Source organism: Syzygium oleosum, unplaced genomic scaffold (assembly GCF_021117445.2).
Source record: "Syzygium oleosum isolate NSW1041296 unplaced genomic scaffold, Sole_v2.1 Sole_v2.10, whole genome shotgun sequence".
Lineage (NCBI taxonomy): Eukaryota > Viridiplantae > Streptophyta > Magnoliopsida > Myrtales > Myrtaceae > Syzygium > Syzygium oleosum.
Genome location: NW_026607494.1, coordinates 1,883,837 through 1,899,007, shown reverse-complemented (window position 1 = coordinate 1,899,007; position 15,171 = coordinate 1,883,837). Strand labels below are relative to the sequence as shown.

Below are 15,171 nucleotides of genomic sequence, written 5' to 3'. Positions count from 1 at the left end.
GGGTCCTCTTTTGAGAAAAATGCCCCACTTGGGGTCCTTAATCAGAATTTTCCCTCCAAATTTATGATTTCATTTTCTGTTTGTAAATTTTTACATTTATTTGAATATTTTGGATGACGCCATTTCCTTTTAAATTGTTGTTTGATTAGATTTTAGGTTATTATTTTTATTAATTAGTAGATATTATTTACCTTTTAGGAGGATTCTTTTTAGAAAAAAATAGGACGTTTATGGTATTTATCAGAACATTTTATTCTTTTCGAAATAATATCAAGAGTTTATCGTTGTATCTTTTGTGTGTTTGGTCGCACGTCATATGTGTTTGCGAGTTGTGACTCCTATTGTTTCTTATTTTCGCTGTGTGTTGATACATAAATTTTTGCGTCTCATTAGAATTTAATTGCATAGAAAATTAAGAATTAATTTTTAACCCGTAAACAAAAATATTAAAGTTAAATTGCATAGCATATGGTTTAGAAGCATATATATTAATTGCATTTTTTGCATCGAACCGACGATGACAAATAAACTCAAACTATTTTAGATTTGGCATGCACATCAAGCAAAATTTAATCAGGCTAGAGGGCATTATGGCCGAAAATATCAAGGTAAGACAGGCCTAGTTGAGCTTAATTTGCTTATAATTCAACCAATTGAAGTTTAATTAGAAGTTAGCCTTACGTTATAGAGCCCATCACATTGGAAAATGTTTAATTTTAGCCCGCAATACTGAGATAAACCTAGGTTAATGCTATATATAAATAGTTATGCCTCTTGATTAGAGGGACAGAGAGTGACTCACGTGAGGTGTTGAGAGAAAAGAGAGAGCCCGACCGAGTCCTTCACGGCCAAGCCCCCTCCACGGCCAAGCTTCCTTTGCACGAGAACGCCGCCACCTCCTCACCAATCTAGTCACTGCTGCTGATGCCCTGCCGAACTGTCCAAGACGTCGATCAGCTGCTCCCTAGTTCACCCTACTGTTGTCGCGGCTTGACTTGCTCTCGCGACGAGCTATCGTTCTTCTGCCCGACATCGCCATCCCGCTGCTACTTGACAAGCTGATGCTGGTGACCCGACGAGGCGCTGCTATCATTGCCCTGATCCCGATGACCTACTGCTCCGCTGCTGAGATCTGTTGCTCCTTCGTTACGTGCCATTGCACCACAAGCCGCGAGCCCTCCCCCCCAACGTTGCAACACCTAGCTACAGCCTAGCTGTGCCGCCGCCGTCGACACTGCTGTCTTGTTCCATCCCGAACAGCACCTATCATGCTTTGTTTAACAGGTTTCCCGTGAGGCCGCCGCCGTCCTCACTGTCGTGCTTCCCCACCGTGAAGTAGCCATCCTTTCCGCGAGCCTCGCTATGGCTAGCTTGGTTGAGCCCGCCAAGAACTCGCCGTCGCCACCGTCGTGAACCCCGTTGGCCAATCCCATGATCCGCAATCCCTGTCCATCGTCGAGTTTGAATTTGGAAATTATCCACAAATTAGGTAAGAATTTTATTCATTTTTTATTCGAATATTTTATTGTCTGATTTGTTTGATATTGTTGTATTTTATGAGTTTTTTGCTATGGGTGAATGCATGATATCCACAAAATTTTAAAAGTCACCCCATTTTCCTAACTTAACTATGAGATATGATGCTCGGCAGCACGAGAAATCTTCTATTCTATTCATAACTATTTGGATACGATGGTTGATTTTATCTTATTTCCAATTTCAAACGAGAAACATTCCATCAATATCCATAACCAGTTGGATATGATCGCCGATTTATTTTGTTTTTAAATTTAAGAAAATAAGGCAAATCTTGCGAATTGTGAGAATTGATTTGATGGTGGTGTTTATCTCTTGTTTGATTTTTTTCTCTAAAAGAAAATCTAAGAAAAATTAGGTAGAATTTGAATTGATTTTTTTGGGAAAACGTTGCATGTTAGAGTATATCTTGATAACTTTCTTTCAAAAGAATAGAATAATTTAGATTTGCTAGAAAGATAAGATAATTTCAAATTTAAATTAAGATTTAGAGTAATTTTTTTCGTAGCTTAATTTAAATATTATCCTAATCTTGATAGCTTATTTATGGTCATTTTTATTTCCGATTTTTCATAAAAAAAATACCAAAAAGAAATCAGGAAGTTAAATTCCTTTCTGGGATAGATTGCATGTTTAATTCAGGCTATTAATTTATTCCCAATTTTAATTAAAAAATACCAAAAACATTACTCTAGAATAGGTTAATTTGCTTTCTTAGTTTAAAACCGCATGTTTAGATAATAGGCATTTTTAATTACGAATTTTAATGAAAAATACAAAAAAAAAATACATCATATGTCCATCATTAGAATTAGGTTATTTAATCGCATGTCATATAGTTCGCATGTTAGGCTTGTTTAACGGCAAGTCACACTTTGTACCTAATTGCATATAGGTTAGTTTTCAAATAATCAAGAGAAAACCCCCAAAACAAAATACATTGAGTGGGACCGCGTGTTTATTAGAAATTATATTGGGGTTGATGATGTGATTTTTTAACTAACATTGCAAATGCTTACGTTGCTTGGACAATTTTTTAGCCATCCAATATGTCTATGCTAATGTGGCATCATCTTAACTTACCACATTGGATGCCAATATGGAAAGCCAATGGCTATTTAGCGACGTTAGTGTCCACATGACATTTTCCATCCGCGATCTTAAGGGAGGCCTTGCATTGACATGCATTTGAAAAGTTGACATACTTGATTACACAAAAAACCGGATTATAATACAAACCGAAACTCGTATATTAGGGTGTTAGTAACAACAAAATGAACGGGAAAGGCTTCCTAATGTTCGACAAACTGCAGCAGCTTTCAATTGGATAGTGCAAATGGAGAAATGCCATGAAAGCTCTATTGAGTCCCATAAGCATTTGCGCGAAAAAGGACTTGCAAGTTTTTATGAACATTAAAGCATACCCTATACACATACTTTACATTAGAATGGTTAGAGCGACGTCCATGACTAGATCACATCATGGAGATGTTTTGGCTAAGCAATTGGAATATCAAGAAAAGAAGCTGAGAAGTGAGTGGAATTATATATATTGAGGAAGGATAGAGTTCACTGAACGATTGCCTTTAGGTTCCGAACTCCAAATGGGGAAGGAGCATTGTTGTTTGCGAGGTCTTGATCATTTACATGGGCCTATTTCTCATTCCATTTGTTGGTATTTGATGATCTACAAACCGTCTTTAAGAAACGATCGGCTCATGTTTGAACATGAGCGCCAAGATCAGACAAGAGAGATAGGGATATGAGATTAGCTGCCATTGGGGATGGGACCAGCAGGAGATAGCTTTGATCGAGGAGTTGGGCTTTTCTTCGCTGATGAATCGATTATTTAGTGAAGCGAGTATAATTATGTACTCGAGGCAAAAATCATGACTAAAGGAAGAGTCCTTAGCCATGTTATGGAATTTCTATCCTTTTTTGTGTAAATGGTAATAATCCTTTGATAGATATGTTTGCTGGTCGAATGTTTTGTGGATAATTTATAAGAAGAACGTAAACTCTGTTTAAGATTGTCTTCTGTCAGTCTCAAGTCATCATAAAAGGAAATTTATTCGATTAAGAACATCGCGTCATCAACAACGGACATGACAATAACTGATATAAACCCAAACATGCAAGAGAGCATATAGGTCGTTCCAATTCCCTCTCCCAAAGTTATTGGGAGTCGACATTGTACGACGAGGATACGGGTATGGTGGTGCCGTTGTTCAGTTCTTGGTGCTGCTGTGGCCTGTAATGAACCCTTGATCCGGTACCTGAGGCTTGTTGTTACCTTCTGCTTGGGCTAGCCCTTCGACGTAGGCGATCCTTTTGTTCAGCTCTGATTTTTTTTCCTCCAAGTAGGAGAGTAAGTCGCAGAGCTCATCTCTTGAAAAGTTTTCGAAGCTCTTCCCTTGCTCATGGAATCGGTGCAACAAGAGGTTCATCTTCATATCTTTGTTTCTGCGCTTATACTTGTTGAGCAGTTCTTGGTCCATGGCTATCTTTTCCCGGAGGTAAGCCTGTTGGGTCGACATTTCTTCAGACCTCTCTGCCTCTGGGAAGCTTTGGAAACTCATCAGCAATTGTGCAGTCTCCGGGCGAGATGGCCTTATCACTGGTTCGTTATCGCCCTGATTATACATGATAGCGAACTCACTCACACCACACAATATCGAGCTTTAACTTCTTCATCATGGTTAATTCTCAATGTGGACTCCCTTGCCCCCAGACGTGTAAACGTCGGCGTATTTATAGCGTACTCGAAGAGGGTGCTTCCATATCCTGGAATTGCTGAATCAAGGTAACTGAGAAACAAATTAGGAAGTGCGGTGCCATAGATGGTGAAAATTCTGGATTATGGAAATAGATTTGCAATTCATCATGCCAAGGTTACAAGGTAGTCAATGAACAGATTCTGTTTTCTCTTTTGGGGTCTCTTATCCAGCATAGAAAATCATGGTCGGTGAATGAAAGGCTTTGGATACACATGCATCATTGACCGAGTTTGGAAATCTTTAAAAGTGGAAGGGAGCGGAAGAGGAATGTACTCGTACATGGCAGTTGGAAGGAACATGGATAGGATGAAATTAATAGCTCATGATCAGATAGAAATCCAAGAACTTTCTATGTATGCAATGTCCATTTTTACTAGTGAACAACTAAGCATGTCGATCATCCGACCTATGCGCGCAAAAATAGAGCCTTCGAATTTCACATAGTCAGTTCGGCAAAATAAAAAGAAAAAAAAAGGAAAGAAAAAACTGCGCAAAATCGTTATTTTTGTTATAGTTTCGCGAAGAACCCGCTGTCGTCTTATGATTCCACTTGACTATTGTGCTTAGAAACTTATTAGTTTTGGTTAATGCTAGATCATGAAGAGCTAAAATGAGATAGACTTGACTGGATTGCTTTTTGTGGAAATAAACTTTGAGAGTTGTAAAGTGGTACGTTTAAGTCATATCCAAAATGAAATTGTAGTGAACTTTCCATGGAAGAGCTTTCCGGTGTTGAGTTTTGACGCACGATTGGAGCATCATCCCTATTTGGGATTCCATTTTCTATTTGTAGATTTTTACAATTATTTGAATATTTTAGATGACGGCATTTTCTTTTAAATAATTGTTTGATTAGATATTAGGTTATTATTTTTATTGATTAGTCTATATTATTTACCTTTTAGGAGTTTCTTTTTTGCAAAAATAGGATTTTTCTAGAATTTATTAGAAAATTTTATCTTTTTGTAATAATATTGAGATTTTATCGTTGTACATTTTGTGTGTTTTGGTTCAAGACATTTGTTTGCAACTTGTGACTCGTGGAGAAAATTGTCCAAAAAATCCTAAACCTATTGTACTTTTGCCAATTCGATCGTAAACCTTTCAATTTTGTCAATTGAGTTTTAAACTTTTTCATATTTTGATAATTGAGTCCATCCGGTTAATTTTAGACGGAAATCGTTAATGTGGACATTGGCCATCCTATGTGGCATGGCGGGCGCTGACGTGGATAATTTTGATATTTTTTCCAATTTTTTTAATTAATTTTTTCTTTCATTTTTCCTTTTTATCTTTTCTTCTCTTTTCCTTATTTTCTTTTTCTCTTCTTTTTTTTTCATTTTCTCTTCTTTCTTTTTCTTTTTTTCATTTCATTTCCTTCTTTCTTTTTTCCTTTTTCCCTCTGTCGGCCACCACCGAGCCTTCTTTATGACTAGCGACCTTCATCGGCCTCGGGTGAGGGCAGCCCATGTTTGCGCAGGCAAAGCGACCCTAACTTGAGGCCGACAAGGGTGGCCCTTGATCGCCCAGGCGAGGACGCCTAAGGCTATGACTTCTGCCGGCCATCAATGAGGCTCAGCGGTGGCTGGCAGAGGGGGGGGGGAAAGGAAAAAAAAAGAAGAGAAAAGGGTAAAAAAAAAAAAAGAAGAAAATGAGGTAAAGAAAAAGAGAAAAAAAGAGAAAAAATTAAAAAATTATTAAAATTTGTCTATGTTAACGTCTATCATCTTATATAGCACGGTTGACGTCCACGTTAGCAATTTTCGGCCAAAATTAGCCGAATAGACTCAATTTACAAAATGTAAAAAAAGTTTAGGACTCCATTGGCAAAATTGAAATGTTAAGGACTAAATTGAAAAAAGTGCAATAAGTTTAGGAATTTTTGGACAATTTCCCCGTGACTCGTGTGTTTCTTGTTTTCACTATGTCAATTCTAGTACAGTAAAACGCTACATGTCCTTTCGATAGATTGCGTATCATCCTTTCATGTAAGGTTGGAATGATTATTAGAATTGTTAGAACGTCCAAGTATTAGAGAGAAATTAATAGAATATTTAAAAAATTAATTTCCATAGAGTTAAATTATGTAACTTTAATTGTTTTTCAAATGGTCACACAAATTCAAGTTAGGTAAAGCCCCATGGGAGCAGGGAAAAGCATAAAAAAAAGTAATAAACCTATTGTATTTATGTCAATTCAGTCATAAACCTTTCAATTATACCAATGTAGTCCTAAATCCTTTCACTTTTTGCCAATTGAGTATATTCAGCCAATTTTGGTTGGAAATCGTTGATATGGACACTCAACATCCAACGTGGCATGAAAATACTGTTTGAAAAAATAAAAAAGAAATAAAAATTCATAAAGAATTAAAAATTATCCACCTTAGCGCCAATTGTGTCTCGTAGGACGGCCGGTATCCACGTCAGTGATTTCCTATCAAAATTGACCGGATGGACCCAATGGGTACAATGTGAAAAAAGTTTATGACTAAATTTATATAATTGAAAGGTTTAGGACTGAATTGGCTCAAATGCAATAAGCTTATGACTTTTTTGGTACTTTCCCCATGAGAGCATCTGCAGAGTATTCAATATGCTGTTTGTGAGGAGCGTCAATTAACTCATGATGATATTAGACCTGTTTGATAACTTAATCAAGCGCTGAAAAATGAAAATTCAACAATAATGAAATAAATTTTGTTTGATGGCCTTTATTACAATTGATTTAATAGACTCAATTACGTCAATAATCCACTTAATGTAGTAAAGCTGCTTAATTTGTTCAATAGCAAAATAATTGATAGAAATTAGAATTATGTCGGGAAAATGACACAAACAGTCTCTTAATTTTGGCCAAATATGCAATTTAGTCTTTGAACTTTTAATTTGTTCAATGTAGTACCTGAACTTTAACCCAATTTACAATGTAGTTCCTAAACTTTTAATTTGTTCAATGTTGTCCCTAAATTTTTGGTATATGTTCAATTCAGTCTCTGAACTATATGAATGAAAATGTTTAATATAGTCCTTCCATTAATTCAAGTTCAGGGACTATATTGAACATTTTCATATAGTCTATGAACTAAATTGAACATGTACCAAAAGTTTATGAATCAAATTGAACAAATTAAAAGTTGAGAGACCATATTGAACATTAGGCTAAAGTTCATGAACTATATTAAACAAATTAAGAGTTCAGGGATTAAATTGCACATTAAGCCAAAATTCAAGGACTGTTTGTGTCATTATCCCAATCATGTCAGATATATTGGTAAAGGGCCGCACTTTTTTCACTCCCACTATGGCTAAACAACTCCTTATCATAGTGTTTTGATAATATTAACCTTTGTGGGACCCATCTTTTTTATACTTCCTTTTTTGTTTGGTTGTGGTGTTCCATCTATTTTCTTCTTTATTTTTTTCTTGTGAGTCTCATTTTCCTCCTTCTTCGTTACTTCTCTCCATTCCCTCTTAATTTTGGTCATGGTTCAAGCCTTGGTGGTATCCGTAAAAAAATAAAATAAAAAAATAAAGCACTCTCTTTTGTGGTTTGTCGCTGTCACTTGTCGTCCAGACCACGTGTTGCACTCATCGGTTTTTCAATCATTAACCAGAGTTTGATACCCATGAACATATTAGACCTAAAAGCTCCCACATTGAACTTAACGCTTATTAGAACACAGGGATTCAAACAATTGACGGGCAACGGGGCCACCTCATCGCATAAGGGCTCGGACTTGAGAGTTGAATTCACAATCACCTCCTCAATCCTCTCAATCACCGGCGGTGGCAGCTTCGTAATTGAGATCGGTGCGGATGTAGGAGAGACAACGAGGGCAAAGAGAAGCAAATCCTTGCCGGTCGTATTTTCGGTTTGCGTAAACAACTTAGTGAGAGGGGGGAGATTGGAGCCATGTATTTGGAGGTTGGTAGGTGATGGCGAATCGGCAATGATGGTGACAATTAGGACTAAGAAGACAAAGACGAAGAAGCAAACATTGCTAATGAACTTGATGAGGTTTTGGGCGAGCGTTTTAGCTCCTGGATCTTAATCTTTAATGTGTTTTTTTTTCTTGTCTTCGTGATTGATCAATGAAAGAGTTTGATGCGAAATGGGACAATGAATAACACATAGCCAAAGGGATGGAATGGGAGTAAAGATATACGGGATGGGTTTTTCATTTACAGTTAAACTTTGAGTTGAAGAAATGAGATGGAAGAGGACTAGTTGGGTGAGAAGGTGATTTCTACAAATTTGGGCTTCAATACCGATTATTGACAGGAGAGGAATGTTTTAGAAAGAGAGAGAAGAGAGAAATAAATGAAAAGAAGGAAAATGGTCTAGCGAGAAAAGAAAAAGAACAAAAGCAACTCAAGAATGCTTAAAAAAGGTAGGACCCATAAATATTAATATTGTCAAAACATTATAAAAGGGAGTGTTTTAACCATAGTGGGAGTGGAAAAAGCGCTATTCATTGGAAAAACCTTATTGTTTTACCATTTGGTAAGAAATTAATAAATTTAAATATTAATTTTAAATTAATCATATAAAATTTAAATTTTATTTCAGCACTTAAGGTAATGGGCACTTAAAATTCACTATTTAAGGCACTCCCTGTTTGGTAAAACTGAAAATTAATTGTCCAACATTTACGTATTGAATTGAAGCGTTGATAATCTCATATCTTGAAAATAGAATTACAATCTTCTTTTATGATAATTAAAAAATTGAAAGTTAAATATCATTAATCTCTTACTCAACATGAAAAAAATATTATTGGTAGGTTTTATCAATATATTTGGCAAGATTCTAATTGCCATAGATTATTTTTTCTTTTGAACAAATTGAATTACCCCTTCCTTCCGTATTAGATTTAGTGTTTCTTTTCCTTAATTGAACGATTTAAATGAATTATGTTTAAGGTTATTAAAAGAATTTAATTTCTAAGTGTTGAATTTTTAATTTTCAGCACTTAATTGAGTTATTAAATAGGCAAGTGATTTTTTTGTTCAATCTGTCACGAGGCGCGTTTGATAACCTCTAATTACACACCTTGATTGATTGCTATAGTCACAATCACTTGATTCGGTAAGTGAGGAAGGGCTTACTTAATTGGTCAATTTATTAAATATTCATTGGGAATCATTATAATGATAACAAATGTCAAAAGCATGCGATAATGCTCACTATTTCATGTTTGGTAAGAAATTATTTAATTTTGATCTACTCTCAAACCATTATTTATTTTCATTTTCAGTACTTAAATACTTCAATACCTAAAATTAAATTTTCAGCACTTTTTTTCAGTTATATCAAACAAAATAATAATCTAATCTCCAATATGTAGCTTGTGCTTACCCATTGTAATTATGTAGATTCACGAATGCTTAAGAAAATGTCGAGAAAACTCTCTATGTATTTTGAAGATAATAATTCGTTGTGAACTAATACTTGAGTGTGCAGACGAATATCCTCTGTATACACAAGTTCATACGCAAATGATGAGAACATCATGATGTTTGTGCTAGTGGAGAGCTTCCATATTCTACAAATGGAGAATAATATATTGAGTAGAAAGTGATAAAATTGGAAGGACATTTGGATTTTGGTGAACAAGCACAGATGTGTGATCCTTGAGATGCTTGTATGGACCTAATAGGAGAAGAACAACTAAGATAATATCGAGTATACCAATATGCTTGGAAGGACATAAGTGAAGAAGGTGAACAAATTGAGATTGGATGAGATCAGCCAAGCCTGGATGGATCGTGTTGAAGCAGAAGTTCTCTCTATGAACAAAGTGTACCATGCACTTGAAAACGAAGAACTAGTTCTAAATCAATTTAATTTAAATCAAATTAGTGCTTTGGAGCCAACTTCAGGTTTTGGAGTCCATACAGAGACGTTTTGGAGAAGTCAAATTGAGATTTGCCATTCTTCATTAAGCAAGTGAAGTGTTAGGAAGGAAATAAAATCCATTTACTAGCTGTAAAAAGACATTTGAGTTATGGACAGACCTTGCAATGGCTACTTTGACCTATAGGGCCAAAAGGATTAACACACTTTGAAACTTGTTCTTATTTCTAGTGCTTATTAATTGAGAAAAATCTTGTGAAATCCGAGTGTTTCTTTGAGAGAGCGTTGGTGTAATCGTTGTAAAAAAAGTGCTTCGAGCCTAGAGTGAAGTGTGTGTGTACTTGTAGAGTGAGCTACGATCTCTCAATGTAGAGGCACCTTCATTTGTAAATGTTGTCAAAAGGCTTCAGGGGTTGGAAATAGTGAATTCCAGCTTTGTCATTGGACTCTCAGAATTGATACTCATAAGTGGAGCAAGTCAAGTGGAAAGACCGTATGTTCAAAAAAAAGTGGAAAGACCGAACCACTATAAATTTGCTTTGCAAACCCTTCTATTCCTTACTCTCCACATTTCAAATTATAGAAGATACTTGCTCTGTAACGTATATATCATTAACAAGCACTATTTCATCCACTGTGTTGATTTGCATGAAAATGCTATTGATTCACCCCTTCTTGGTTGTTGAGTTCAATCCATTTCTTCTTATGAACAAATCCAAATTTTTTAATGCACAAATAGCATAAAACATAAGCCGACGTGTAAGGGTAAATACTGTGTAACGTATATCCTTTTCGTTATTGGTAACTACATTGATTCTATTTATAGATTAATGTTTTCTTTGTGAGATTACCCCTGTAAGAATTTATTTGGGTTTATAAGTTTGTTATACATTCAGATTTATATTGCTATTTGATAAAACAATTAACAGTATAAAGGTAAGAAAAGACAATAACCTTGTCATAGTTTTCGTTCAGCACTCATTTTGATGTTGTAACATTTCAAGCAAAGTGGTGCAAGTTATAAACAACAGTTTACTGGAAAATTTTAATATATTTCAGATGTCAATTGAATATTCGAGTTTTAAAAATTATGTATCTTAATCAATGACCTACCAGAAATAGCACGATGGTGGACACGGTGCTCGAAGCCGAAGAACGCACTGTGGGACGATCAAGTATAAAATCTATATGCCAAAATTTAAAGGGTTAATACCTCGAAAAACCCCAAACTAATACACATATGATCAATTTACACCAAATTATTTTTTTGACCACCAAAAATCATAAACCGGTACACTAGTTTCCGTTAAATTTTATCGTTAAATTTCTAAGTTTGATAACACGTGATAGTTGACTGGTATACTAATTCGGGGTTTTACTCCTCTGTTGATCACAGGTTTACCAATTTGTGATTTTTCGTGGTATTCATCCAATTTAACCAATAGTAAATTTGTCACAAGAGTACAAATTTTGGATTTTTGGTGATTAAAAAATTAATTTGAGATAAATTTATCATAAATATATCAATTTATGGTTTTTCGTGATATTGACCCAAATTTAATTTATCCCATTCACTTTCAAGAAGCAAAGAATAGAGAAAGCAATTGCTTATCATCCCAAGTTCACTGGTTTCCAGCGGATTGGAGAACTCACTTTTGTCTCGCCCTTCGGATTTGGGGGTTTAATCCAAGAGATTACTGCCCAAAACAGGACAAATCAGATAAAGTTAAAGAGCAAAACAAATTATAATTAAAATTAGGCTTCGTTTGTTTCGCGAAAAATAAATAATTTTAAAAAGATTTTCATAAAAATGATAACTTGTATCGCTTAAAATTATTAGTCAATGAAAAATATATATTACCGAAATAATTTATGTCTAAACACTTTCATGGATGATAAAAATGTTTTTCAATCATTCATTTTATTGGCTATATAAGTGATCATTCTTAAAAATGTATTTTTTAAATTATATATTTTTTGCGAAACAAACACATTCTTAATGATTGGACCTAATCAGGATTATTATGTTGGAGTTGGTCACTAGGAGGATATGCCCAGAAGATGGCAATGTGGACCCTGGTCTTAATCTTTTTAGTCTCTCTATCTCTATCTATCTCCACACGTGAATATTGATTATAAAAGCATATTTTCTGCGTAATATAAAATGTTTCCTAGGTTCTTGCTTTAAAAATAAAGGAAAATACCACCAAAAACATCAAATTATGTCACTTGTGATAAATTTACCCTGGATTTTTTTTTGTGACACGAAAAATCCCAAATTATGCCACTTGTGACAAATTTACCCTGAACTTTTTTTTGTGACACGAAAAACCTCAAACTATACCACCATAAACAAAAATAAAAAAAAAGGAAAAAGACTAAAATGCCATGGGCCAAAGTATTATGGGGTAAATGTGTCACATGTGGCATAGTTTAAGATTTTTCGTATCACAAAAAAAAGTTCAAGATAAATTTATCACAAGTGACATAGTTAGGAATTTTTCGTGTTACAAAAAAATTCAGGGTAAATTTATCACAAATAACATACTTCGGGGTTTTTGGTGGTATTTTTTCTTAAAAAAAAACATAAAATTCATGGATATCTGCATGGGGGACCATGACCTTTCTGTCACGTAACTGTGTCCAATCAACTCAACTTTCCAAAGTACGAATCATTTAGTTCTTTCTTCTTCTTTTTTTATAAGAAAAGGATGCCATTTCATTCATGTTAAACAATTAATAAGTATACCAAAAGAGTTTCTAAGCATAACAAATCCCAAAGGGCTTGCGGTGGATTGAAAACCCAGTTGAGTAAGAGGATATTATGGACTTGAGCTTTAACGATCCAGTCCGCAACCTTGTTCTGGGTCCGTGCACAGTGGGCCAACTCTGTCTCTGATCAGCGCGTGGACTTCCCAAGAGACCTGACCTGTGCCTTGAAGCATTCTAACTAGAAAGAGATTGTCTGACTCCAACTCTATCTCTTTACATTCTTTCTCTTCAAAGCCACGTGAGTTTAGCCACTTCAATGCTTCCAACAGAGCTAATGTTTCGGCATGGAGGGGAGATCGAACCTGCACAGAGCTCGCGAATCCGTCAATCAGCATTCTGGAGGAGTCTCGGCACACCCACGACACCGCACCAGCCCCTTCTCTCTCCAAAAACGCTCCATCTACGTTTATTTTCAGCGATCCCGAGCGTGGTGGAATCCAAGAAATCTGTGAGTTCTCCTTTCTTTTCCCTTTTCCTACGGGTTTAGAGCTCCAACAAGTAATTTTGTCGTTCATTGCACAGGCATCCGTGACAACACTCCTCGGATCTGGTTTGGTGCCCCTGAATATGAAATTGTTACGAGATTTCCATATGTGCCAAAGAATAGCTGTGACAAGCTTCAGGTTTGGCTCATCCCTTTTGGTGCTTCGGTAATTTAGTAACCATTGATCAATTCGATTGAGTCCATGACTCGAAATCCTGACTTGTACCCGCGAATCTGACCAGATTTCTTGAGTCCATGAACAGAGGAGGAACAAGTGCTCAAGAGTTTCTCGATTCTGCTGGCAAAGAGGGCAAATTGGGTCAGGGATTATGTTTCTTTTGAGAAGGTTATCCTTTGTAGGCAAGGCGTTTTGGCAAATACTCCATAAAAACATCTTGAGTTTTGGCGGGACATCTAGTTTCCATAATTTATTCCAAAGTCCTGATGGGGGCTGGTAGGAAGAGGAGGGTTGTTGTATGCATGATAACGGATCGTCTTGTCTGAGTTGGTTATACCCATTTTTCATTGAATACAACCCCGATTTAGTCCCTGTCCAGACCACTTTATCCGCCTCATTTTCCTTCGGTAAAGGAATAGATGTTATCTCCTTCACTACTCTGTCATCAAACAGTCGCCTAAGTGTCTGCTCATTCCAATTGGGCACATTCTTGTCTATAAGATCAACAACAAACACTGGGTCATTGCGATTCGTTGGGCCTCCAATAATCCCTGATGGTAACCACTTATCCTCCCTCACGCTAATGGATTCACCATTCCCTACAGACCACATAGTCGACTTCGTAATGGCATCCCTACCCATGATCAAGCTCTGCCAGCCCCACGATGGTCTAGTTCCCTTCCCCGCATGCCAGAAATTGGTATTAAGAAATAAATTCCTTTTAAAAGTTTGATCCATAATGCGGATGGAGACTGAATGATCCTCCAGGCTTGCTTCCCCAACATGGCCTTATTGAAGGTGATCAAATCCCTGAAACCCAAGCCTCCTTTGTCCTTTCTTGTTTTAAGTAACTCCCATTTTTTCCAATGTATACCAGCTTTTGATTCCCCATTCCTCCACCAAAAGGCAGCAATTTTTCGCTCCATTGCACGACAAATAGATAAGGGAATTTTGAAAATGGACATCGCATATTGTGGTATCGCTTGAATCATAGCCTTTAGAAGCACTTCTTTCCCTGCCTTTGAAATCAAATTTTCCTTCCACCCTTCCAGTTTCATATTCACCCTAGCCAGAATCCATGCAAACATGTCTTTCTTTGAATTTCCCCAATCCGAGGGTATTCCCAAATATTTTCCCGTTTTTTCTATTTCCAGGACACGCAATTCTTGGGCCATATTCTGTCTTAATCTCAGAGGGCAACTGGAGCTAAAGAAAATACCTGATTTATTCAGGTTAATAGTTTGGCCCGTAGCATAACAATATTGGTTTAAAACCGCAGCCACATTTTGACATTCGCTCACTGTACCATCCAAAAAAAAGATAGAGTCATCAGCAAAAAGCAAATGAGTGAGTGTTGGGCAAAATCTATTTAATCTGATCCCCCTTATAATACTTGCCTCTGATGTTGTTTCATGAGCAAAGAGAGTACGTTTGCTATGATAATGAACAAGTATGGGGAGAGAGGGTCACCTTGCCTAATTCCTCTCGATGGCTGAAAGTACGGTAAAGATTTGCCATTGAATTTGACGCTAAAGGATACTGTAGTAACACATTGCATAATCCAC

General features: G+C 36.2%; 1 protein-coding gene and 1 long non-coding RNA gene across 2 annotated transcripts; one reads left to right on the top strand and one right to left on the bottom strand.

Annotated features, from left to right (window-relative positions):
- Nucleotides 1–3,764: 3,764 nt before the first annotated feature.
- LOC130139076 (agamous-like MADS-box protein AGL80) lies at nucleotides 3,765–4,181 on the bottom strand. Its single transcript, XM_056315308.1, has one exon. It carries the CDS (start codon nucleotides 4,179–4,181, stop codon nucleotides 3,765–3,767), a length of 417 nt encoding a protein of 138 aa, XP_056171283.1.
- Nucleotides 4,182–13,226: 9,045 nt separating this feature from the next.
- LOC115663569 (uncharacterized) lies at nucleotides 13,227–13,979 on the top strand. The gene is made up of 3 exons (XR_008817387.1): nucleotides 13,227–13,392; nucleotides 13,467–13,567; nucleotides 13,671–13,979. It is a non-coding gene; the product is annotated as an uncharacterized LOC115663569 (long non-coding RNA).
- The last annotated feature ends 1,192 nt before the right edge of the window (nucleotides 13,980–15,171 follow it).